The sequence below is a fragment of the Corythoichthys intestinalis genome, chromosome 7 (genome assembly GCF_030265065.1).
Source record: "Corythoichthys intestinalis isolate RoL2023-P3 chromosome 7, ASM3026506v1, whole genome shotgun sequence".
NCBI classification, from domain to species: Eukaryota; Metazoa; Chordata; class Actinopteri; order Syngnathiformes; family Syngnathidae; genus Corythoichthys; species Corythoichthys intestinalis.
In genome coordinates, this window is record NC_080401.1 from 44,673,303 (window position 1) to 44,699,327 (window position 26,025).

The following is a 26,025-nucleotide window of genomic DNA, read 5'->3' on the forward strand; positions in this document are numbered from 1 at the left end:
CTATTACTACTACTACTAATAATAACTGAAATCAGCAATGGACATAAGCACAAGAGGAATAGAAAGCAAATAGACTGAAATATATAGACAGTTATGGATATGCAGTGCTAAACAAAAGCGTTTTTAGCCCTGAGTTAAAGGAGCTAACAGTTTGAACATACTTCAGACCTTCAGGTAACTTGTTCCAGAAAAGCTAATAAAGCTAATATACTAGTATTACTAAAACACTGCCTTGCAATAGCTATGAGAGTAGGTTGTCTACAATCTGTTTAAAAATATGCAATAGACTTCCTTCAATGGCAGAACGCTAACTAGCATGGCTATTGGCAAACATCTGTTCCCTTTTTGAATTTACCAATGCACCAAATATTTTACATGTTCATTAAAAAATAGTCGGTGCTAAAAGAAATTTAAAAAATCCAAATATTGAAAAATAATAGAGCTGTAATAGCGATACTGTGATTTATACATTCATTTGGTTTGATTTGAACTAATTACCACTTTACAATTGTATGACGCTTACTCATGTGAAAAAGTTAATTACACCAGTGACTACAAAGTTAAAAGATCTTTCGAGCTTCACCATACGGCTCTGGGAAATGACAATGAGAACGTGTATAAAAGCAGATTTTAAAAGGTTATGCTTGGAGTAAAGTAGTGTCCTACATTTTACTATGGCAGTCAAAATTACAAGGTTGATCTTTAGATTCCATGAAGCCTACGGGTATCATCGTGACTCCTTTTAAACAATATGCTCGACTAATTATCGCCTTATATTACTCAACAAGTTAAGCGGACCATGTCTGACGGGGCGAGAGAGGACAAGACGCAGGGAAGATCCACGGGAATATGACTGCATGGTGTGGGAATGGGGCCAGGCAAGGGTGGTAAACAAACACATGAGTTTTATTTTTGTGCTCTGGTGTTATAGGAATGACTTGCCTTGTGGAAGCCCCACCATCGTTGTTAGCATTGACTGGCTTTGTGTGTGTATATTCACTTCTTGGGGGCAAGATCAGGCATGAACAACCGTCTGAGTTCTCATGTTCCCTGATTGGCTGCCTTAAGGGTGATGGGGGGCGCATGTCCTGGATTTAAAATGGGGGAAAAACACCACCTATCCATTTCACATAACTTTCAACCTCCTCTTTCATCAGATGTGTGTCTTCACTATCCCTACTTCACCCTAGGACTGGTCTGGCTGTGACAGATGTGTAAACAAGCCAAAGAAAAAAAATGGCACCTCGTCACCAAAGGCCTCATTTTGCAGAGGCGCCATAGTGGAAATACACAGATAAGCAGCACACTGTCATTTTTAATCGAGGAAAACAGGACGTTTCCTCAAACAGTGCTGAAAAGGCCATTGTTTACCTAAAGCGCATTTACTCGAGGGGCTCTTCAGTCAAAGTCGTGGGCTGATAACATGTGCCCCACAAGATACATTTCTGCATTTTGTCTGAATTTACATCCTCTGTTTTTTAAGACGCTCAAGCCACATTTTCAGGGGAAATACAGCACACTACAAAAGTCTAAGAAATTGGATGACCGCAACTTTAAGTTGTGAGAAGGTGTCAGCCGCTCTACTCAGTAGTCTATCACTCAAACCAATCTAATTTTTTTTTTACCATGTACAGTGAAGTCATATTGAGGAGGAATAGGAACTGGGGCCCTCTCACAAATAGTGAAAACCTAAAATAACCAAAACCCCCAATAACAATAATATTAGTTTCAAGTAGGCCTGCAACTATCTTTTTTTTTCCCAAATGGATTGCTCGATCGATTATGCCAATTTGCTACTTTTTATAGTGTGGTGGATTTAAAGGCTGTGCTTTACAATTCACTTTGTATTCACTTCCAGTCTGTTAATAACTGAGTTAAGGCTGAGTTATGCTTCTTTGGCAGAACTACGCCACCAAGGCAGACCTGATTTACGACCCTTCGCCGTAGCCTGACGTGCATCTCCTCAATTTTCTGACTGGTCGACGCATCAACACTTAGGGGCAGTTTACATGGTGACTCTTCGAGAAGACGAAAGGTTCTGTCTCCATTCGAACAATGTCAAAATTCCGCATGAAAACGATGTAGTATTCATGCCAGGCCCGAGGGGACAGTGCAAATTTACAAGGCGACAGCGAATGATGCACTTTGACCTGCTCAGCCCGGATGACAACATGCCCGGCCACTCCAAGCAATGGCATTTTCTTTTGTTCAAAAAGGCACAAAAATGGAAACATTCAACATATTTAAATTTGAAATATTATAAAAACAGTAAATTAAAGACGACGTTCCGCCATATTTGCTGTTTTTAATGCTTAGTAGCACCGCTGCGCACGCCGTATGTGCAGAGAAAGCCCCCCTCAACCCCCGGCAATCAAATTCTTCCACTTTGGAGGCAGGATTCCAAGGTTTGAGTCTTCGCCGACACTATACGAACGCAAGGCCACTCCACAACACAGTCACTGCGTCTTTGTGTCGCAGAGCCGCCCCTTAGTGACGTGTCGCAAATGGACTGTGATCGGTCCGCTCAGACTGTTGTTTTCGGTTCAGCGCGAAATCACCGCCATTTTTAAACATTGTTTTGCTACACGCAAAAATGGACCAAGCTGACGAGAGTATCATCGAAGAGCAAGTACTAGAACTTCTACGATTGTCTCGTCAAGACATTATAAAGATTGGCAAATGGCAAGGTCGGAGATTCCATAAAAAAATGGTAGAACCGCCGAGACAAGTATGTGTGTTTTTGGAAGCGAATGGCCACCCAAAACGGTTACACAGTCGGCCAAACACTGCCAGCTTTTTATCACTTTATGTCCTATTTTTGGTTGGTGTACTTCATCATTTATTGTGTACATACAGTGCCCTCCATAATTATTGGCACCCCTGAAAAAGATGTGTTTTTTAGCTTCAAATATATATATATTTTTTTAAATTCAAATAATATGTGACCTTAACGGATAAAAAGAGAAAAATCCAAGCTTCAATACAAGTGCATTCATTCAGTGGGGAAAAAAATCCCACATAGAAAAATTATTTGACATCAAATAATGTGTGTCACAATTATTAGCACCCCTGGTGTTAATACTTTGTACAACCCCCTTTTGCCAACAAAACAAGGTCTGGGGACTGAGATGGCCATGGGAGGAGCTTGATTTTGTGTCTGGTGAACCATTTCTGTGTAAATTTGGCCATACGTTTAGGGTCATTGTCTTGCTGAAAGACCCAGTGACGACCCATCTTCAGCTTTCGGGCAGAGGGCAACAGATTTTGATTTAAAATGTCCTGGTATTTCAAAGCATTCATGATGCCATGCAAAACAGCCCCACAGCATCACTGACCCACCCCTATACTTCACAGTGGGTATGAGGTGCTTTTCAGCATGCGCATCTTTCGTGGCACGCCAGACCCACTTAAAGTGTTTGTTGCCAAAAAGCTCAATCTTGGTTTCACACAAAAATACACACGGTCCCAGGCTTCAACTGGGACCGTGTGCTTTGGTCAGATGAGAAATGGTTTGGGTTATGGTTCCAACAAAAACGGCTAAATATACCTATAAACGAAATTGCAAATGCATTATAAAAACATTAGCTCAAACAAAAACTTAGCTTATATTGGTCTTAACAGGGAGCAGCTGGATTCAGCCATGTGAAATGTGGCAGACTAGAGGGCAGTGTATCCATCCAAATCAATAAAACTAAATGCAAACATTTTCAAAACAAACCATTACAACGCCACTTTAATTAAACGAATCCTCGAAGCAGCAAAATTTAAGTTGAATCTTTTTTTCTAATCAAATACGAGAGTTATTCGATTAATCAAACCAATAAATATATCTATATATGTTAGGGGTGTGACGGTACACACAAGTCATGGTACAACAGGAAAAAGGCTTTTTTTCTCACAGTATTTGAAAGTTAAAGTTTGTATACAATGACAGTCTTACGTAGGTGAAATAAAAAAATAAAAATAAAAAAATAAATGTTTTTTTGGAATGAAAAAGACAGTTCAATTCAATCAGTTAGTATAAACATATTTGATGTGAAAGACGTTATTAATTGATCATGTAATAAAGCGTAAAACATGAAAAGTAACATCAGTTACTTTGCCGAGTAATTAATTACTCTATCGTTGAGGTAACAGTTACTAATTCAATTACTTTTGGGAGAAGTAATTTGTAACAAATTACCGTAATTCCCGAATATAAGGCGCACCCGTGTATAATGCGCACCCCAAATTTACTTGTAAAATCTAGGGAAAATTATTGTACCAGTTTATAACGCGCACCCAAATTTTAGCACCAATAAATAGAAGAATACAAGAAAACAGAGCTCGTGTACAGATACAAAAATGTCATTTTACTGACTGGTGAAACAAAGCACAAGCAAAGCACATTGGTAGTTCAAAACATTACCATAAACTGACAATATTTACTGTAATAATATGATTTGACAACTTCTCCAACTTACCAGAATCTAGGAGAAAACAAAACAGATGTGACTTTTCTTTTAAAGGCGACTGTATAACTTGCTCGTTTCATCATGATGAATAAATGTTTCTTCCATGGATTGATACGGTAAAATGAAAGTGAGAACGTAAGTCGGAAATCCGTGAGAGCTCATCGCTGTCAACAAGACAGTAACAATAGGAAGTATTGCTTTTTGGGTTTGAGTTTCCCTAGGGACAGATATAGTTGACGGACACACACAGGAAGTCTGTTGTTACGTTTGTTATGGTCCGAGTTGCAGAGCTGCAATAAACGTTGACTCAAATGAGTTCAAGAAACGAAATTCTGTGCTTTATGAAGAGTGAAAAAAGCTGAATTTAACACAAACGAAATCATTCGGCCGATTAGAGTGAAGTATTACCGAAACAAAATGGTGACGTCACGTACCGTAATGGTCGGCAACGGGCCGCCGCATACGTTTCTTCAACACAACGTGGCCGTGTCAATAAAAAAAAAAATCGTTTTATATATATATATATATATATATATATATATATATATATATATATATATATATATATATATATATGTATATTTCTGTCTCCATCCAAGTACCCTTTTATAATGCGCACCATGATTTTACAAGTTGATTTGGGGGGGAAAAAGTGCACGTTATATTTGGGAAATTACGGTACTTTTTAAAAGTAAGATTGAAAACACTGCTCCCTCTTAATTATTTAACTTAAAAACAACAAAAACAATTTTTCATTCTCTTCTAGGTGAAATGTAGGTTTGTGCCATCATAACTCCCCAGCATTATGTGAGAAATGCTAGTTGGGCTTGCGCTAAGCGAGACAACTCCAAGCTCAGCACCATGCTAATCGAGTTGTCAACCAGAGCGGAACAGAGGCTGCAGTGTTACTTGTCCAGCGGCAGACGTGTACCTGGGGCTGTTCATCTACTATTCCCAAAAGTAGGCCCTGCCATACAGAGATAAGGCTTGAATTCCAACTGCTCTGATGCTAATCTGTCTCCTTCTGCAGCACACAGCCAAATCATCCATGTAACCACTAATCCTGCCGCTCTCTTATGAATCCAAATTTCTTTGTTTTAAAACACCAAACCGCGTTTATTTATTTAGGTGTTTCTTTTTAGAATTGCTTCCAGGATATAATGTACATTTTCATGGAAGGGCATGTGAAAGCACATGCTTTATTGTCATTTCTCCACCCATGTGCTGTTCAACAATAGTAGCCTTTCACATGTTCTACTTTTCCCCTGGTTTCCCAACGCAGTCACACGCCTTCTTTTCCCCTTCAGCGTTTGGGCAATGTTTTGATCAAATGAACGTAATGTGACAAGCCAGTTGCTCCGCAGCACGCAGAGGCTGTAAATTACAACACTCGTGTGTATTGGGATGAATGACATGAGGAATATCATTAGCTATCTGTCTGACACAGGGGATACAAGCGAAATTAGTTCATGGAAAAATAAATAAAGCAAACATAAAACACTTGACTAATATAATATGAAAATGTAATCATCTGTGGCGGTCTTGAATCCTTGCAGCTGGTGTTCCTCATATATAACAGCAATGTCAATGATTATCACATTATAAGTTCCAGCAAAGCCATACCATAAACATATAAGTGTGTATCAAAGTTCAGAGCAAAGAGATCCTATAGCAGCGTTAGTAGACCTAGAATCTATCCATCTTTCACTCTTTACAGAGTCTAGCATCATCCGCGGCATATTCCACTATAAAGAGTAATTCATACGCATGTCGTACTGGCTAAATAACAGCTTGAATACTAGGGGTGTGACAAAATATCAAAATGGTGATATATCGTGATACTTTGTAGCCCAAAAGGTTATCGATACGCTCCTGCCAAGAATCGAGATATCATTTTAAAAAGGTGTCAATGTTTAAAGAAAAAAAAGGAACCAACAAGTTGCTACCAAAATCTTCCACCATAATAGTGTCTCAGGTAACTCTAAGGCTGCCATTGACGGTGCTCGACGCCCAATCCATTTAGACTGGAAACGTTCGTTCATTCGAAATAGGGCTGCAGCTATCGATTAATTTAGTAGTCGATTAATTGATTAACTATTTAGTTCGAATAATCAAGTCATCGGATAAGGAACATAAAAAATTAAAATACCTGAGCTGAGCCTCACACGGTATATATAAAAAAGAGGATCTATGGACAACAAAAGAACAATTGGCTAACTTACAAAGCAAAAGTCCGCTAACTTAAATGCTATAAAATGCTAAAGCTTTTTTACAATGCTCTTAACAAATGGCCAGTGTTGTTAATCTTACTTTAAAAAAGTAATTAATTATAGTTACAAATTACTTCTCCCAAAAAGAAATTGCTTTAGTAATTCAGTTACCTAAATGTAAGAGTAATTAGTTACTTGGCAAAGTAACTGGTGATCATTTTCATGTTTTTTTTTCCTCAAGAAAAAAAAAACAAAAAAAAAACTTAGGTCACACTATGTGAAGTGTAAAAGGTTTTGGGGACAATTGGCCCGAGCCCAATTCTTTACCCTAATTTACCCTTTACCCTGAATCAACCGTTGAAGGTTGTTAAAATTGCTCCCATTATTGCACTAGTTCCTGTCTACTTTTGACATGTGGAAGTTTTAAAACTGTTTCATCATTTAAAGATGGATTCAAGTCAAGATTTTTCCGATTTAGGAGTATTTTAGATAAAAAGTTACTTAGGTTCGCTAGGAAAGTTCTCTACAACAGAGCCTTCCTAAGAAGTCTACTGCTTTAAGATGGCGGCTGTTTACTAACGCATCAAGTTCCTATACTGTACATGTTGCTAACGCCCCCGAGTCTGTCATTTTGCATCTAGTTCTATATATATATGTGATATCTACCATGTCTACCATATCATGTGGGCGTAGTTTGTAGGCTACCGGCTACAGTTAGGTATTATTGGAGCAACCTAGCATCGCGTTTGCTCGGCGTCACAACTTTTTTGCCACCTCCCCACTCCTGCTCTGCTCTGTCGTCTCGGTGAGTCCGTCTCCCTCAGACTTTTATCGTGTCATTCAACCAATATAGCAACGCATAATAACGTACGCCTTTCCATCCTCAGTAACGGTAACGGCGTTGCAAAGATGAGAAACGTAATTAATTAGATTACTCACTACTGAACAAAAATAATGCTGTTAGTAACGCTGTTATATTCTAACACCGTTATTAACAACACTGCAAATGGCTCACACACATATCCCCACAAAAAATGGCTAAATATACCTTTAAATTAGGAATGCATTCAAAAAAATCATTATCTCAAACAAACGCTTATGTTGGTCTTAACAGGGAGCAGATGGATTCAGCCATGTGAAATGAGGTAGACAAGAGGGCTGTGTATCCATTCAAATCAATCAAAATAAATGCAAACACTTTCAAAACAAACTATTACAATGCCACTTTAATTAAAAGAATACTCGAAGCAGCAAAATTTAATTTGAATCTTTTTTTCTAATCGAATATTCGAGTTAATCGATTCATCGTTGCAGCACTAATTCGAAACCAGAGCATTCGCAGTCATTCTGTCTGATTTTCGGGGCATTAACAGGTCACTTGCAGTTAATTTACAGGTCATTTCCTGTTAAGTTTGAGTCATTGCCTATTCATTTGGATGATTCCCAGGTCACTTCCTGTTCTGTAACTCAAAATAAACAGGAAGTGACCCATAAAATACCCTAAAATCAACAGGAAGTAACTGAAAATCAACAGGCAAATGACCTTGTACGGCCCAAAATTACCTCATTGCCTGGCATTGGCTGCCACTGACCGCCATAGACTTTCCATCCGTTTAAAGTGGGAGGGATGGCACCGAATGAACGAATGTTCATTCGCTGCCACCCTCCCAGTTCAAATAGATTGGACGTCTACTAGTGCTAATCTCATTCCAATTCCCAGCAGAAGCTTGTTTTTCTGTTTATTAGTTGTTTGTGGAATATCATAGAATGATTTCCTAACCAATGTATCGATGATCGTTGTATCGCCCTATCGTCAGATCATCGTCATTGTGAACTTTGTATCGCAAATCGTATTGTATCGTGAGGTAACAACAGGTTGAATTAGGAGGATGGCAGTGAATAAACTCCTCCCTCTTCAAACTGGCCCCTCCCACTTCTATGGCTGTCAGTGGCAGTCAATGCCAGGCAACAATGTAATTTTGGGCCATTTTTTGGGTCATTACCTTTTGATTTTCAGTCACCTCCTGTTGATTTTGGGGCATTTTATGGGTTACTTCGTGTTGACTTTTGGGTGTTGTAAGAGTCACTTTCTGTTGATTTTGGGTGACAGAACAGGAAGTGACCTGTAAAGGCTTAGAAAATTGGAAACAGTGACTGTGAATGCACTGATTTCGAACGAACGTTCATTCGCCCTTCCCAGTCCCAGTGGATTGGGCGTCGAGGGCCGTCAATGGCAGCCATAGAGTTAGTTGAGACACTATTATGGTGGGAGAATTTGGTAGCAACTTCTTGGTTCTTTATTATTATTATTATTAATATTTTTTAAATCATTTTAAAAACGATATCTAGAATGTTGGCATGAGCGTATCGTTAACCTTTTGGGACACAAAGTATCACGATATATCACCATTTCCATATTTTGTCACACCCCTACTCTCAAATGTACCCTTTTTAACTATGACCAAAAAGTTCCACCTTGGTTACATCGGATTACAATTTTCTTTCAATTGAGTTGCAAAGTTTAGGCCACAATAATGGTGGGAAAACATTTTAAATTTTTTATCAATGCCCCCCCCCCCCACAGACCTGGTATTTGAAAAGGAGATTAGACTAAATATCAATTGTACACAGAACAGTGACCAAAGGGGGAAAAAAATCCCTTGTCACTGCTCTGCAGCAGACACAGATGTTCGATTCCTTTGGAGGTAGTATCAGACGCGGAACAGTGAAGCGGTGACACCAATGCGTAAGGGAATGCCACGTGTGAAATGTAACACCTGACACTCATTTTCCCTCCCAGAAAGAAATAACTCGAGAACCAATAACCCTATGAGGTGCCGTGTCACTGTGTAAAGGCAAACATACAGTTGTGTGCGTATCCTACCTTAACTGGTTTATAAACCTTATTATATGGATAAATATACATTCTTATTAGGGGTGTAACCGTACACAAAAATCTCAGTTCGGTACGTACCTCGGTTTTGAGGTCACAGTTCGGTTCATTTTTGGTACAGTAAGAAAACAAAATGCAAAATATAAATGTGCTAGTTGTTTATTACACACCTTTGTGCTTCCAACAATAGGAACATTAGCCTATACAAAGCTAGAATTCTGCTCAAAAAGTAGCGGGTATTTAAAGATAATCCAACAACAATTTGCCTTTCAGACCCTGCATATTGGTCAGCTTTCTTTCTGAAAGAAAGAAGAAAAAAAGAAGTCCTGTGCTAAAGAGAAAAGCAATCCCAATGACAAAGATTTTAACAAGTATTTTACAAATGAAATGCCTCAATGAAACATTTTTTTTCTTATGAACGGTTTTCAAAAGCTTTATTGGTGGATTTTCTCAAATTAAAGCGCCACACCGAAATTAATAATTTCAATTGTGTAAGCAGGATCTGTGTATTATTCTTATTATTTAATCACAGGTGTTTTAGCTCATTTCAGTTTATTTTATTTAAATGGGCTATTATTTATTTTATTATGTGTTTATATTTTACAAATGTGATGTACTATTTATTTATGTTGTATATTTTATGTTGTATAACTTTAGTTCCTATGTCAATATTAGTTCCTACTTGTTTTGTTGTGGTAGGAGGGTTTTGTATTGAACACGGGGCTGTGTTGGTTATTATGATAGCAGAGAAGACAGCAGTAAATCAACAAAGACAAGTCAACTGTGCCCCGATCTACCACTCAAGAAAGCTGATGGACTCAAAAAGTGGGTTACGATTGCATATTAGTTTGAAAATCGAACGGATCCACCGTATTTTTACATGAGTGACTTCCAGTCTGCCCGATCCTAGCTAGCGGTGGCGAGAACACAGTGAAACGCGGGCATTGACGTTTCTGGGTTATACTGTCCTACCGTGTTGGTCCTCATTATAGTAGAGAAGACGGAGTGCATATAATCTACACAAAGAGACTGTAACCCGATCGACTCACAGCCTCGAAAAGTAAGGGTTACATTACGTCAGAAACTCGTTCGGTACGCCTCCGTTCCAAACCGAGCACCACGTACCAAAATGGTTTAATACAAATACATGTACCGTTACACCCTTAGTTCTTACAGTTCTGTGCGGCAATTTCACAGCATTTCTCTGCAAACAGGGTTCAGACCATTCACAAGTACAATGTTAAACTAGCAAGACGTTGAATGACAAAGAGGTAAACAAAAAGGCTGACAGTAAGGATTAAATATAACAAAAGTAGTCCGCGAGAACAAGACGACATGCAGAATCTGGGAAGAGTGAATAAAAGAAGTGAAAGAGCAGGATTGTTATGCATATGGACAATCAAAAGCTACACTGTTTACTGAGGGATCCCAAGTAAATTTGGTTTTGATTTCCTGCCAGCTAGATCTGTAATACATCTGCACTGATGAAAATGCAAGTAGGCAGAACTGTGGTATTTCTTCACTAGCCACATTGTGGTGAAAATTCAAAGTACATACAAGAAGGGCCACGCTTAGGGCTTCCCCCACCTACATAATGGAGGTTTGGGTGCTTTTCCATGGCAGACAAGCCAAACACAAATTACGTCATCATTCCCAAATCTTTTAAATGTCCTATTTGCCCATCCCTAATCCTCCCATTTTTTCCTTATTGTTAATCTTGGGTTCGTCTTCCGACCAAGTTCCATAGCAGAGAGAGGACCGTGTACTTGCACTGTCAGTAAGGACGATGCTGTTTGCTGCATGTCAATATCTAAGCGGTGTGTGAGTGAAGCAGACAAACTCAGGATGATGACATCACCTTCCGTTAGTACTCAGCAGAGTGAAACAAGCCATATTTCGGGCTCAGCTGTTGACCTTGTCCAACCAGTCAACACAACTTGACTGGCGGCTTCCATGTGTAAGTTCACAAACTAAATCTGGGAAGTTCGAAAACTGCCCTTGCATATAGCCTAGAGCATGAAATCATAATATTGGCATGATTCTGAAAACAGCTAAATCAGATTATACGGTTACAAATCTAGAAGCCAAAGTAGGAAAAAAGTTTTTTTACAATCAAAATGCTTCATGAAGCACTACATACGGTATATAATAAGCAATGACAACTGTATAGTACATACACACATTTTACTAGCAACCAAGCATTCAGACAATAATAATCCACTGATGCAAAGGTGCATTTAAAGTCCTCAAATAATTAAACTGAACAGTTTCCTCGATGGTCTTCACGTAAATTTGCCCTGCTGAATAAAGCAGGCAACAGGCAGCATTCAGCTAACTCCCCCTCTAAAAATGTTTGTACCGATTATGAAATAATCAAGGGCCTGCCACATAACAAGCAATGCCGCAATATACAAAGGGACCGCCTATGTGAACGTATAGTGTATTACTTTTAACTGAATCACAGAAACATAGCGGGATTATCAAAGAAAATTCAGCAGGAGACAAAGTGAAGAAACAAGCAACAGTGCAACAAAGTGTATCTATCCTGAAAGGCTGTTAACAATATTGACCGACTGTTAACAATATTGACCGACCTATTCATGGTAACACTGAATTGTAGGTGTATTTTGTCAACAGATGATTTTGTTTAACGTAATTTTCGGACTATAAGCCACGACTTTTTTCCTTCATTTTCAATCCTTCAGTCCAGTGCGGCTAATTTATTGATTTTTTTTTTTTGTTAATAGGTAACACTTTGACAGCAGCGTCATAAGACTGTCATAAAGCCATAATGATTATGGCATGACATTATCATGTGCATTACTGAACGCTTATTACAGATGTCATTAGGTGTCATCCGTCAAATTTATGTCCAGCTCGGATATTTTACATCCTTTTAAAAGTGAGATAATTTGCGAAATCACACTAAATGACATCTTTTATAAGAATTCGTTAATGCACATGACAGTGTCATAATTATGATTGTCATATGACAGTCTTATGGCGCCTCTTTCAAAAAAGTGTTACCAGTTACCATAATCTAGTATTTCAAGAAACAACTGGAACAGCAATTGAAGATATAATAAGCACATAACAAATTTTGATTGTTATTTACATCTGGAGCGCTGTAATGCATGCTAAGAGGAATGCGGGACAGTAACAGTATTGACAGCAGGTGGCAGCAGAGTTTGACTGCCTCCCCGAAGTGAGCAGTGATGGCCAAATGAAGCTTCTTGAAGCAATGAAGCTTTGCAGCCAATTGGTTCAAAGCTTCATGGTGGTTCATTTGATCTTATGACAGTCATATGATGCAGCTGTCAAATAAAGTGTTATCGATTAATACATTTTGGTGTGAATATCCCATAATACAGGGAGGACAGCTGCGGCTTGTAGTCCAGTGCGGCTTATTTATGAACAAAATGCCGTTTTTGTTGCTTATTTGGTGCGTAGCGGCTTATAGTCAGGTGTGCCTAATAGTCCGAAAATTATGGCATATTAGTTCTAAACCAATTGCTATATCGAACCAGGTAATTTAATTGTTATGCCTAATGATTAAGTGTTCGACCCGCATGCAGCACAGCATGTAATATTTTTTAAGGTTGGGTGACTTGGGTCATTAGCTGTGTCTGTCAATAAATTTTCTGTGCCGCAAAACGTTTGCATATATAATATACTCAATAAAGTCAGCCAATGATTAAAACTAGCTGCTGAATCAAGAACATTGTGCAACAGTTCATAAGGTCATTTCTATGTTGCTCCATGTACAACAGGTTTGAAGTTAACTCAAATGAAACATGTAAAAGACAAGAACCTTTTTGCAAGGAGAGACAAGATAATCCCATTAAACATGATTTGTGAAAATAAGCAAGAAAGGATCCCATCTTTGCAATTTAGTTGTTGCCAAGGGAAGTCATCTATGGATGCGATGACAATGAGCTGGCAATCCACGGGGCATTTCTCAATCATTTTCCTTTCGTTTGAATCCCGTGTAGAAAAGGTGTCACATGCATCTCGAGATCAACTCTTGTGAAACGCAATGACATAAAAAGTGCCACAGAGCACATGGGTATAAACACATGCCATTTGGGTTCACGTGATAGGCGAGTTGGAATCGCTCATGAAAAGAGAACTAGACAATGGAAAGACCCTAAAAAGAGACGCCATGATCTTTTTGTTGGTAACCTTACACATTTAAATGTCTTTAACATTAAGCAAATGACATTGCTCCTTCATGCCCCTCCCCATGGCATTTGTCACTGGTTCACTACTCATCACCACCATTGTTGTTTATTCACTTCCAGTAAGCTACATGCAGAGGTCATGGTTGACGTTTAACTAGAAAACCAGGAACTGGAGAGACCTGCCTTGTCTTCATTCTTCCTACAAATTTCCTCTTAACAAAATCGCAACGTATGAAATACTGCAGAAATTACTCAAGACCAAAGACAGAGTAATTAATGATGTTAGGACAAAGATGCTGACATTGCAAAGGGAAACTACACAGACAAGGAAATGACATGATATTGTGTTCTAGCTTTTCCTGGAATATACGTGAGACAGGGAATCATTTGTCATGAATGGAGCACTGGGCTACGTGCAGGGTATTGCGTCAATGGTCAACCCAAAAACTGCAAAACAAATGGACAAAGGAGTGCTTCTTAGCAAGGTACGATATCAGGTTGTTACTTTTACCGGAATAGAATCCATGACCGTAAGTGCTTGGCTGCGGATGACAAGCACATTGGGTGACGTATGGAGTCAGATTTGACTCAATAGTCAACTTAACTCATTAGCATCTTTTGAAAGTGCTAGACATCCAATCCATTTTGACTGGAAGGGCTGACACCGATCATTTGAAAAACGGACTGGACATCTAGCGCAGTCAATGTTACTGAAATGAGCATTCCCAGGCAGTCCTTTCAGTTTAAATGAATTATTCGTTTTTCGTTGTCAATGGCAGGCAATAAGTTAAAAAACTTATTAACCATATTATTTCTTGCATTGTTTTGGATTAAAACCAAATATTGCATTTGTGCTTAATGATGGAAGCTTCATTAACAACCAACAGTTCCAGTGAAAGACAACGGAAGGAAGAGTAGGATGATCATAGGAACGGAAATGTTTTTACTATGACAATGTACTAAGGGTATAAAGTTCCCATCTCTTAATAAGATGTGCATTGCAAGCAGCTGATAATATTCCTCATTGAATCTCAATTGAGAATCTATCTTCTTCAGCTAACAAATTATTTTGGAGTCCCGACTAGGAAGGCCAATGTGAGCCAGCAGTTGGAGGGTTTAAAGACAGCTAATTATTTTCTTTAAGACTTTTTAAAATATTTATCATCCGCAAAAGTAGAACCGAGTCAATTTAATGGCTTAATCATTCAAATGCAACACTTTTGAAGTATGCATACTGGTACGGCCCTAAACAGCCGTTTCTCTAGTGGCCTCTTTGAAAAACAAATTGCCAATCAACACACTACATTGTCACCATCACTGATTTTGACCCCTGATTTTTCAAATTAAACACATTATGGCATTCTTTTAGGTGAGTTGATTAACTCATTTTGGTTTCTGACCCACGATAATGAAAATTCAGCTCGAGGACTTCAAAGGAAATCAAGTAAATAGTACAAGTACCTTTGGAAGTGGCCGTCCCAGCTGTGAATACAATTTAGTCCAGAACTGCATGAGCGACATGAGTCCAATCGCTGCTTGAAGGGGAGGGGGATAGACACACACACTCAAACACACTTCTGGTTCACCTGAGTTCAACTCCTTGATCCATGGGTTTCTATTCACCTTACAGCCAGTGGGACCGTCTCAGCCCTTTCCCGGCTCTTCTCTACATGAACACAACACATCTGCCTATGCTGGAGGTGACGCTCAGCTCAATGAGCTCTACCCAAGGCCGCTATGGTATTGGCGTTGAATGATAAGTCATAGTGGTTGTGCACTAATAGTTCCTCAAAGAGGTGCCTGAGAGAGAGTGAGTGAGCAAGGAGGGGAGGGCAGTGGAGGGAGTAGCGGAGGAGGAGCTTTCAGGAAATGATGCTTTTGTTGGTAAGTGACTACACTTACCGGCAGTCAGACCCATTTTACTGTACATGGTGTAACTCAACCGCATTTGTAGTGTAAACAGAATTGCGCTCTGAACCTGGCCACTCCTTGCACTCCGCTGGGTGCTGCTATATTTAATGGGCCTGCTCCACCTTTTTTTGTCTCTAATGATTATTATATTTAGAAAACTAATGCGCTGCCCAGTTGCTGCTCTGAATTCATTCGGGTCTCATTTTTTCTTGCTAACGCTCACAACTGAGAGCATTTGTCATTGAGTATTTGAGAGTAGTTGTGTTAAATCATTTTATTTAGGCGAGAATTCTTGACACCACATTGTGGCTTCCTTTCATACTTGTAGGACAGTTGAGAGTGTAAGCTAAAGTACATTACCTGTAGAGCTAATTTGTTGGCTGCCATTGAACTGCCATGTATTTGAACTGGTAGGGCTGATAGTGAATGATCATGTGTCAGTGTCATTCACAGCAACAGACGTTCAATCCATTTAAAATGGGAGTGGCTGGTCGTGAACAACCACCGTTAGGCCTCCCATTTAAAATAAATCTGATGTGAATTGCTGTTAATGGCAGTGAATGCGTTGCTAAGGGCTTTGTGATGGAATTTACATTGTGTACAATGTATCTGTAAATTAGTTAAAGGGTATTATAATACTAAGGGGCTGTGAGATATCAATAGAACCATTATGTGGCAAGATAACAAATATTAATAAAGTTAACAAAAAAATAAATCACAATCATGAGCAATTATTGAAAATAGATCGAAAATTACGCACATTACCGAAAGTATTCCGGAAACAGCCGAATGGGGCGGAGACGTCACATCAAGGAAACAAAAGGTCGTGGCAGGTGCCATCGTTGTTTATCGACTAGAGAGTTGCGTTTGTGTTTTATCCAAAAAAAAAATCGCTAAAATGGTTCAAATCTGTCATGCTATGTGGTGTACAAACAGCCATTTGTCGCAATGTAGTACCCATGAGTTCCCAAACGCGAGAAAAAGAGCAGGACTACGCAGACAATGAGTAAAGTTCGTCCGTGCTAAGAGGGCTAATTTTGCAGACCCAGTCGCCGGCACGGTTTTGTGTGGTGCGCATTTTACACCTGAAAGCTATTCGAACTATGGACAAATGAAATCAGATTTTGCTAAGAAATTGCTGATGAAAGCAGATGCGGTGCCCACCATACACGCGCAGCCACCTAAATGTCCCGAGATATCAAGAAAGAGGACGATGACTGGCTCTGATGAGACCACCCCAGGGTAACCAAAGGAGCGGAGCAGCCAAGCTCGAAATGGCCAGAGTGAGTACTCTTTTATAATAAAAAACATAACATGCATTGGATATAGGACTGGACACGTGTATAAATTCATTCATTCATTTTCCATGCCGCTTATTCCTCACGAGGGTCTTATCGCTCGTAAAATATATAGGACAAATCCTCTAATCCCATTCATATTTGTGTCTGTTGGCAGAGCGAAAACCTATGATGACACAATAAATGATAATTATTCTATACATTACTTTATTTTGCGGTCACGGTGTATCAGCTTCACAAAAAGAAATGCAAAACAAACCATTCAGTGTTTCCCACACGATATGTTGCCGGTGTTGCATCAGTGTGATTGCTCCCCTCAATGATCCTTTCATTAGGCTGCATTGGCTTTCGTTTGGGCTCAAACTGATAACCCAAAACACCAAAGAAAGGTTCATAACTCTACTCGTCACCATTAGAAGAATGTCGTTACGTCGGATTCGTCGCTGCAACTAGAAATAAAATTGTTCACCATCATCGCCGCCATTCAGTACTAATCACTGAGCCGGTTGTTTCCTTGTAGTGACGTCACGCACACAATATGCTAGATTTCCGGGATCTCGGGGGTGGGTCCTTTTAGCTTCACAATTGATCCAAATTTCTATCATTTTCTTGGTGTTGCGATGTGTGTAATTACACGAAGTGGCATGATAGGAATCCAAAAGGTATGCGTTTATGGATAAATGATAGAATATTAGCATTTCCCCAGGTGTTGTAATACCCTTTAAAACAGGAACAACTGGTTTGAAATTTCAACCGCTTGGAAGGCAACCTACATTCAATATTAACACATTCGGTTCACCATTTTGGCAGCCTTTTAGAACAATTTGATGATTTACTGTATCTCTCCTTTCATCAGAGTCTAATCTTTAGGTATCACGCAAATAATAAGAAACAAGCAAAAACGCACTGGTTCCTGACCAAAAAGCTGAGAAAACAAGCTGATTGTGTGAATGAAATTATGCAGAACAGTCGCTTAGACGTTAACTGGCCAGAAAGTGCTTTTGATGGCATAATAGTAGTTTTTATGACATCACTTTGCCACGTTCATGTAAAACGTTGAAAATATGCATTTACTGATTTTATTTTGGGGCAGAACATCTATTCAAGTGTATATGGCGGAAAACACTCAGGTGACTTGAAGTTCCGCTCTGAGACCCCCAATTTGGCCAAATTTCAAAATTGTCCGATATGCATGTGTGATACATCGTTGGAAAGCTTAAAATCTCAATTTTCTGGGGGAAGAAATATTTTGAACAGGGTGGCATTTAGAAAAAAAATGTTTAAACAGCAAAACCCTATCTGGAGGCGAGAGCACGCGAGAGCAGAATTACAGACGCCACGACTTTAACGAGATATTATCACACACTTACCTTGTTTCGATCCAAAAACTCCATGTAGCATGTATCACTGAGTGTCAAGACACAGTCGTGAATGCCCACAGCTGGATTTTGGGGGTATTTTAATGGGTGAAACATAGCAATATAACAACGGTCGCGATGCAGAAATCGCAGACATCAAAGGAGTGGTTGAGATTTTCTTTTTCATATATTTACCCCTTTAAAGTTTTTTTTTTTCCCCTCTTTTTTTCTCTTTTTGGATCGATTATTTATCATCTAACACATCGGAGAAAGTACGACAGTAACAAAAAAAATACTATTAAGCGATAGTTATGAGGTAGATATCCGTGACTTTTTTACAGACGGCATTTTTTTCATTGTGAGGTCATTTGTTTAAAAGTTTAAAATATGCGAGTGAATAATTTTTAAAAGTCTTTTTTTCTTTTGAAACGAAATAGTAGACATCAATTAATGATTCTAAGTTAAAAATGACAGACATTTTGAATAATAAATATAATTAATTACTTTAGTTTTAATGGCTGGGTTAAAACAAAAGCGGTTGCGCGACGTCTGTAAACAGGGGTTTTCAGGGTAAAACGGACAAATTAAAAATAGTTCGGGGGCTTCACGCGCCATGAAACTGCTATGGCAGCATATAGACATATTGTTCTATCAAACACAAACGTTGTTTTGACTTAAAATACAGCAGTTTCTTTTCAAGAGTGCAAGAGCAGAAACTGCTTTTTCAGTCTTGTCTGTGTTTTCCGCCATATAACGTGCAGTTTTATTCTAACGGACGTTCATTTACTGGAATTCAAAGCGGGCATTGGGGAAAAAAAACAACATTATTATGCATTGACAAAATAATTACCTAACAATCTGATCGAACAGCACTAACAAATCAGGTTTTTCGTGAAACAACATTGGGAGAGTCAGTGAAACAACGCCATTTGCCTGCATCGATGGTGAGACAAATGGGGTCCATTTGCACCCCGGGTTCCAGGAATCTATGATATCACGTCAGGATAATATACTGTAATGTCCATCTTTGTGAGACTGAAATGGAGAAAAGACTCTCATAGACAGAGTGGCGCCTGTCCATGGTGTCATCATAAGTGGGAATCCTCTGTCGAATGTGTGTGCGTGCATCTGGAATTGTGTGTGCGATCTGTAGTAAGCAAAGTGGCACCAGAGAGGCTTGTTTCTGTGAATCATCAGCACTCAAATGCAAACCTTTAGCTTTGCAGGCTAAAGTAAGAAATAGGACGCAAGCTGTTCCCTGGTGCAGCATCCTAAGAGTCATAAAAATATTGAGACGTGTCGTCAATCACTTGATTATAAAACTAAAATAAAGTTCTGTAACTTTTTCTAGTGGCTGACTTTTGGCCAATTACAACAAAAAATAATCAATGCCAGTAAAATACATTGCATTTTAGTAAATGTACCAGCCAATCAAAAATACACAAAAACAGACAAAGGACAGATGTGTGTTTGATAATTGTCAAAACCCTCTTACAAAAATCCAGTTTCCTTGATTATCGTCTGTATTTGTGGCAACCGGCTTCATCCTTGCCAATCACACCATGTTTTTGTGGCTCAACAAATAATAATGCAGGACAGCACATTGTATGCCGAGCCTCTAAGCCTGATACAGAGCTCTGCTTTTTCTGTTGAACCACACTGGAAGACATGTGGTGCTCAATCACTTGGTGTGCTGCTATAACTCGCCAACTTTAATTTTGTGTTTAATTCCGAGTAGTCAACTGACTCAACTTTATTCCTCCTCATTAGTTATACTGTAAACATAAGACTGAAGAAATTCTGCAAAAGTGCTCCCGAGACAGCTGTCACCAAATCCCTTCTCTGCTAATCCATCACATTAGTATGTTTCCTTAATGCCACAAAATAAAAACAGACTTCAGCTGACAGTCTGGACAGTGGAAAAGGGGACCCATAGAGCCCTCCCACTTCTGAAAACTTTGCAAATACCACGTTGTGGGCAGGGAAATTCTTTAGTGACTCAACAAACCCTGGACACAGCATGGAAGAGTCAATCCAAACCAACTAAGGCTAGGTTCATACTGCAGGTCTTAATGCACAATTCCGTTTTTTTGTCACATCTGTTTTTTAGCGAGCCTGTTCAAACAGCCTTTGCCCATTGAGCCCGTTCAAGTATTACGCACGCGCACTAATTCACAGCCCCACACGCGCTTAGCAGACTGACCCACATGCACAGAAGCATCAAAACAAATCACTACACATGCTGGCTATACGTCATTCCAGGGTGATCGTATTTTGATTTCTAAAAAGAAGGCACAAATAACAGACATTAACTCATTTGCTCCCAAAAATGTATAAATACGTTCTAATTGTTTCAGTGTCCCAAAAATGTATTTATATGCCTTTTACGTTTTTTTTTTTTTTTCACACAAAATATCTCTAGGTTCTGATGCAAGTTCGCTCCAAAGCAAACGCTCAAAATCCATTTTAAAGCAATAAAACTGGCCACTGGAGGGCAGTAGCGCATTTGGGAAGACTTCATATCGGACCATGAAAGGAAATGAATGAAGAGAAATAGTCAGGAAATGGAAGTTGGAAGAAGTAAGAAACGTGAGAAAAATGTGGAGAACGATGTAAACACAAGGCACATGCTCCACACAAGTTCCCTAGGTGAATTATGTTATGAGGTAGTGGTCAATACAAAAGAAAGATAAAAAAAAAATCTATCTTGATGAGACAGACAGGCGGTGATGAGGGAAAAGTTTACCCCGTCTGCCGATACAGCCGCGGTCACAACAGCGTCAACTCTTAGTTAGTTATGTGTAAATAAATTGTTACTTTGCTATCAAAAGCTCTATTTGTCTTGTTGTTTATGTTATTTTGTAGAAGGAAAACATTATTCAGATGTTTGGGATGTCACAAAAGCAAAAAATACCTGTGTTAAAGTCAAAGTTATGTTTGAAATGTATGCTTTTCCAAAAAGCTCAATTTCTCTGTTTTTTCATCAGAAACTGGAACATTGCTCAAACTAAGCTATTTTCTAATGCTGATATCTAAAGAATGGAAAAATATATGAACTTACTTTTTTTTTCCTGCTGAAAGAAGAGAGTCTAATCTTTCTTTTAGTGTGCTCCATGTTTATTATAGCACAGAATTTTCTGTGGGCCTTGCAAAATCAGTCAAAATCCAGTAAAACGGCTGGGAGCGAAGGGGGTTGCTCAGGTGAAAATCATAATCACTTTTTAATCTTATATTCAAAGTTTATATGGATTGATAGAACACATGCAAGCACTGTGTGTGCGTGACGTACACACATAAGCCTTATATGTGTGCGCTAGTTTGCCCCGACTCATCCATGTAAGCAATACTAATATATTGCTTATTTGCTCAGAAAGAAAACCGAGCATTATTAGACTTATCCTTTTCTTCATTTTATTTTTTTATGACTATGCTTAAGCCCACCTCCTACTTAAAAGCCGAGTTCAAGCTAGGCACTAACGCTAATGCCGTCCTGCCTGCCGCTCTCGCTCTTTGCTGACATAATTGCTGCTTGTATTCCGATTTGGGAGACTTGACAGTTCAGGCCGCCGTCATTGAAAAATGTGGCCCAGATCAGATTTAAACCAAATACGGAAGTGACCCAAATCGGATTTAAAGTGGTCCATAGAATTTTTTAATTCTTGTCTTTATACAAATGACGCTGCTAATTTCAGGACCGTATTGCACTATTCCTGTGTTGCACTTGCAGTATTTCAGTCCAAGCAGGCTATAATTTCTCACTTATTGCCTAGAGCAGGGTAGCCAACTCTGGTCCTCGAGGGCCCCTATCCAGCTTGTTTTCCATGTCTCCCTCCTTTAAAACACCTGAATCAAATGATCAGCTCATCAGTAAGCTCTACAGGAGCCTGATAACGATCCTGATTATTTGATTCAGGTGTGTTGGAGGAGGGAGACATGGAAAAACAAGCTGGATAGGGGCCCTCGAGAACCAACGTTGGCTAACCCTGCTCTACAGTATATATATTTTCCTATTTATTTTCAATGCATATTTTTTATACTGGAGAGCCAAGTCAAATTTCATTGTTGACAATGTTTTGCTCAAAATGACAATAAAGTTCTATTCTATTCTATTCTATTTTATTCTATTCTATGCGACTTGTCCCGTTCAGACCGTCAATTTAATGCTATACTCGAGTTGGAAAAACCCGAAAAAATCAGATTGGGTATTAAACTTGCGGTCTGAACCTAGCCTAAGTGTCATTGCTGAAATGACCTTTTATTAGGGACTAGGGCTGGACGATATTGGAAAAAACACTTGGGTCCCTTGACAGTATGCAAGGAGTCATGAAATATGGAGACTATCAAAATGTTTTGGGCAAGTCATGGGTGTTCCAACAGGACATTGACCCAAAATATACCTCAAATAGCAACAACAATTGGTTGTAGACCAGTGCCCAGTGCCAGAAAAAAGAATGAGGCCTAAAAAGAAAAGAACACAGTGCCTATAGTCAAACATGGTGGAGGTCCAATAATGTTTTGGGGTTGTTTTGCTGCCTCTGGCACTGGGTGCCTTGACGGTGTGCAAGGAGTCATGAAATATGGAGACTATCAAAATGTCTTGGGGCAGAATGTAGGGTGTAGTGTCAGAAAACTGGGTCTGCGTCAGAGGTCATGAGTCTTCCAACAGGAAAACATCCCAAAACATACCTCCAATAGCACCAAGATATTATTGGAGACAAAGCGCTAGAGAATTGTGAGGTGGCCATCGATGAGTCCAAATCTAAATCATATTGAGTTAATGTGGAGTTAATATGGAGTTATCTCAAAATTGCTGTTGCAAGAAGGCACCCTTCAAATCGGAGACCTAGAACAGTTCGCAAAAGAAGAGTGGTCCAAAATTCCATTTGAGAGGCTCACAAAACTTGTTGATGGTTATAAGAAGTAATTGCTTTCTGTTATTTCTCCGAAAGCAACAAAATATTGAGTTGAGTGTGCCAACAATTTTAGCCAGGCCATTTTTTTGCATTCTGTGTAAAATTGTGAACATTTTGGCTTTTCTCTTCAGCCTGTTTGTGTTTTTCCAATGCACATCCAAGAAATAAACACATTAATATTGAAAACATTTGTAATTGCATTAATTTCTGTGAAAAATGCTGTATTTTCTGGAAAAATTCCGGGGGTGCCAATAATTTCGTCCATGACTGTATGTGCTTATGCACCCCTCACCCCAGTAAAGGTAGATCGCGGGAGGATGTCTCTTGAAAAGTAGCTCTTGAAGCAAAGAATTATGAGCACCCCTGGTCTCATGTTTTGCTGGTAGTCATTCTTGAGGGTATTTAGCTCCCCCCACACACAGCACAGGAAGACTGCGGTACCAAAAAGCTAAAAAGTCTATTGCAAAAGGGTTGATACTTTTTTTTGTTTCCCATATATGCATTTATCTGCAATGGGCCACCACATAAGCATTTTGGCCACCAGTAATAAATTTCAGTGTTGGCAGTGAATGTGGTACTGATTTTTTTCCCACTGTGCGCAAATTCTGTGACTCTGTTCCTTGTCTGCTAATCAATATCACTGCTTTTCTTTCTGAAGCAATACTGAAAATACATTGCTTCGAATGACTCTAGTAGGAGTATTTAAATTTGAGTATCGATCTTAGTGCATATCTAGTATCACAGGAATCCATATTTGCAAATGTGTCTACTGGTATAATAATCCAGCTGCCTCCACAGCCGACACATAACATTTTTTAACACACACTATAATCCAACTTTACTTCATACTTCCCAGGGCTCAAGGGTGTTCCTCATTAAAATATTTTGAAAATGTTTCAAGTTCCAACTAAAGCATTTATTAGTAATTTATGTACTTAATTGCAAATCAAGTTCATCTTGTTAACGAATAAGCATACAGATTTTTTTCCCTTTTAACCGTCATGATTGTATTCCGGTTATGCGGGAAACACCTTCTGTGCAAATAAAATAAATAAGATATAAATGCAGCACATAGAGGATCTGGCACATGATCACGAGCTATCACATTTTATTAGACGACTCACTTCCACATATATCGTTATGCTTATCTTTTACACACAACTCAAACTCAGAATGAAAGTAAAACTTGTGTGTAAATTGTAGGTGTTCGTGTGTGTGTTTACTTGCACTGCAATGCAATCCAAGAAAAAAAAAAAACTCCCTCAGCTGTAAAGAAACGGACAAACTCTCCCTCAGCTGTAAAGAAATGGAAAAACTCAGAAAAATATTCACTGTAAATTGCACACAGCTCGCTTGTTTGTAAATATGATACAGTGGAAAAAAACACAAAGTAGTTCAAACCCAAGTTTTCAGTAATCACCAAAAGAAAAGTGTTATTAATAACCATAGAACAGGAACTCTAACACGACAATATTAGTAATACAATTCATTCAATACTCAGTGTTTTAATAAGTGGATGCTAAAGGAAATAAGATTTCCCCTTTGCAAAGGTGTTTTGAGACAGCATTTTTCCTTCATATGCTTCATTTTACAAAGTCAACTTTCCTCTGTGTGTAACACTTTGAATAGGACCGTTGAGTCTACAACATATACAGTGCCTTGCAAAAGTATTCGGCCCCCTTGAACCTTGCAACCTTTCGCCACATTTCAGGCTTCAAACATAAAGATATAAAATTTTAATTTTTTGTCAAGAATCAACAACAAGTGGGACACAATCGTGAAGTGGAACAAAATTTATTGGATCATTTAAACTTTTTAAACAAATAAAAAACTGAAAAGTGGGGCGTGCAATATTATTCGGCCCCCTTGCGTTAATACTTTGTAGCGCCACCTTTTTGCTCCAATTACAGCTGCAAGTCGCTTGGGGTATGTTTCTATCAGTTTTGCACATCGAGAGACTGACATTCTTGCCCATTCTTCCTTGCAAAACAGCTCGAGCTCAGTGCGGTTGGATGCAGAGTGTTTGTGAACAGCAGTCTTCAGCTCTTTCCACAGATTCTCGATTGGATTCAGGTCTGGACTTTGACTTGGCCATTCTAACACCTGGATATGTTTATTTTTTAACTATTCCATTGTAGATTTTGCTTTATGTTTTGGATCATTGTCCTGTTGGAAGATAAATCTCCGTCCCAGTCTCAGGTCTTGTGCAGATACCAACAGGTTTTCTTCCAGAATGTTCCTGTATTTGGCTGCATCCATCTTCCCGTCAATTTTAACCATCTTCCCTGTCCCTGATGAAGAAAAGCAGGCCCAAACCATGATGCTGCCACCACCATGTTTGACAGTGGGGACGGTGTGTTCAGGGTGATGAGCTGTGTTGCTTTTATGCCAAACATATCGTTTTGCATTGTGGCCAAAAAGTTCAATTTTGGTTTCATCTGACCAGAGCACCTTCTTCCACATGTTTGGTTTGTCTCCCAGGTGGCTTGTGGCAAACTTTAAACGAGACTTTTTATGGATATCTTTGAGAAATGGCTTTCTTCTTGCCACTCTTCCATAAAGGCCAGATTTGTGCAGTGTACGACTGATTGTTGTTCTATGGACAGACTCTCCCACCTCAGCTGTAGATCTCTGCAGTTCATCCAGAGTGATCATGGGCCTCTTGGCTGCATCTCTGATCAGTTTTCTCCCTGTTTGAGAAGAAAGTTTGGAAGGACGGCCGGGTCTTGGTAGATTTGCAGTGGTCTGATGCTCCTTCCATTTCAATATGATGGCTTGCACAGTGCTCCTTGAGATGTTTAAAACTT

At 39.1% G+C, this 26,025-nt stretch overlaps 1 protein-coding gene across 5 annotated transcripts in view; it reads right to left on the reverse strand.

Annotated features, from left to right (window-relative positions):
- The window catches only part of sbno2b (strawberry notch homolog 2b), a 147,224-nt gene that overhangs the window by 59,472 nt on the left and 61,727 nt on the right, over window positions 1-26,025 (reverse strand). The window contains exon 1 of one of the 5 annotated variants that reach the window (XM_057842275.1): window positions 15,200-22,027. The exons of the other annotated variants lie outside the window; for them this stretch is intronic. Coding sequence (XP_057698258.1) covers window positions 15,200-15,259 — 60 coding nt within the window. The 5' untranslated portion in view covers window positions 15,260-22,027. Of the gene's footprint in view, window positions 1-15,199; window positions 22,028-26,025 lie in introns of those variants that run through there. 5 annotated transcript variants of the gene reach the window in all.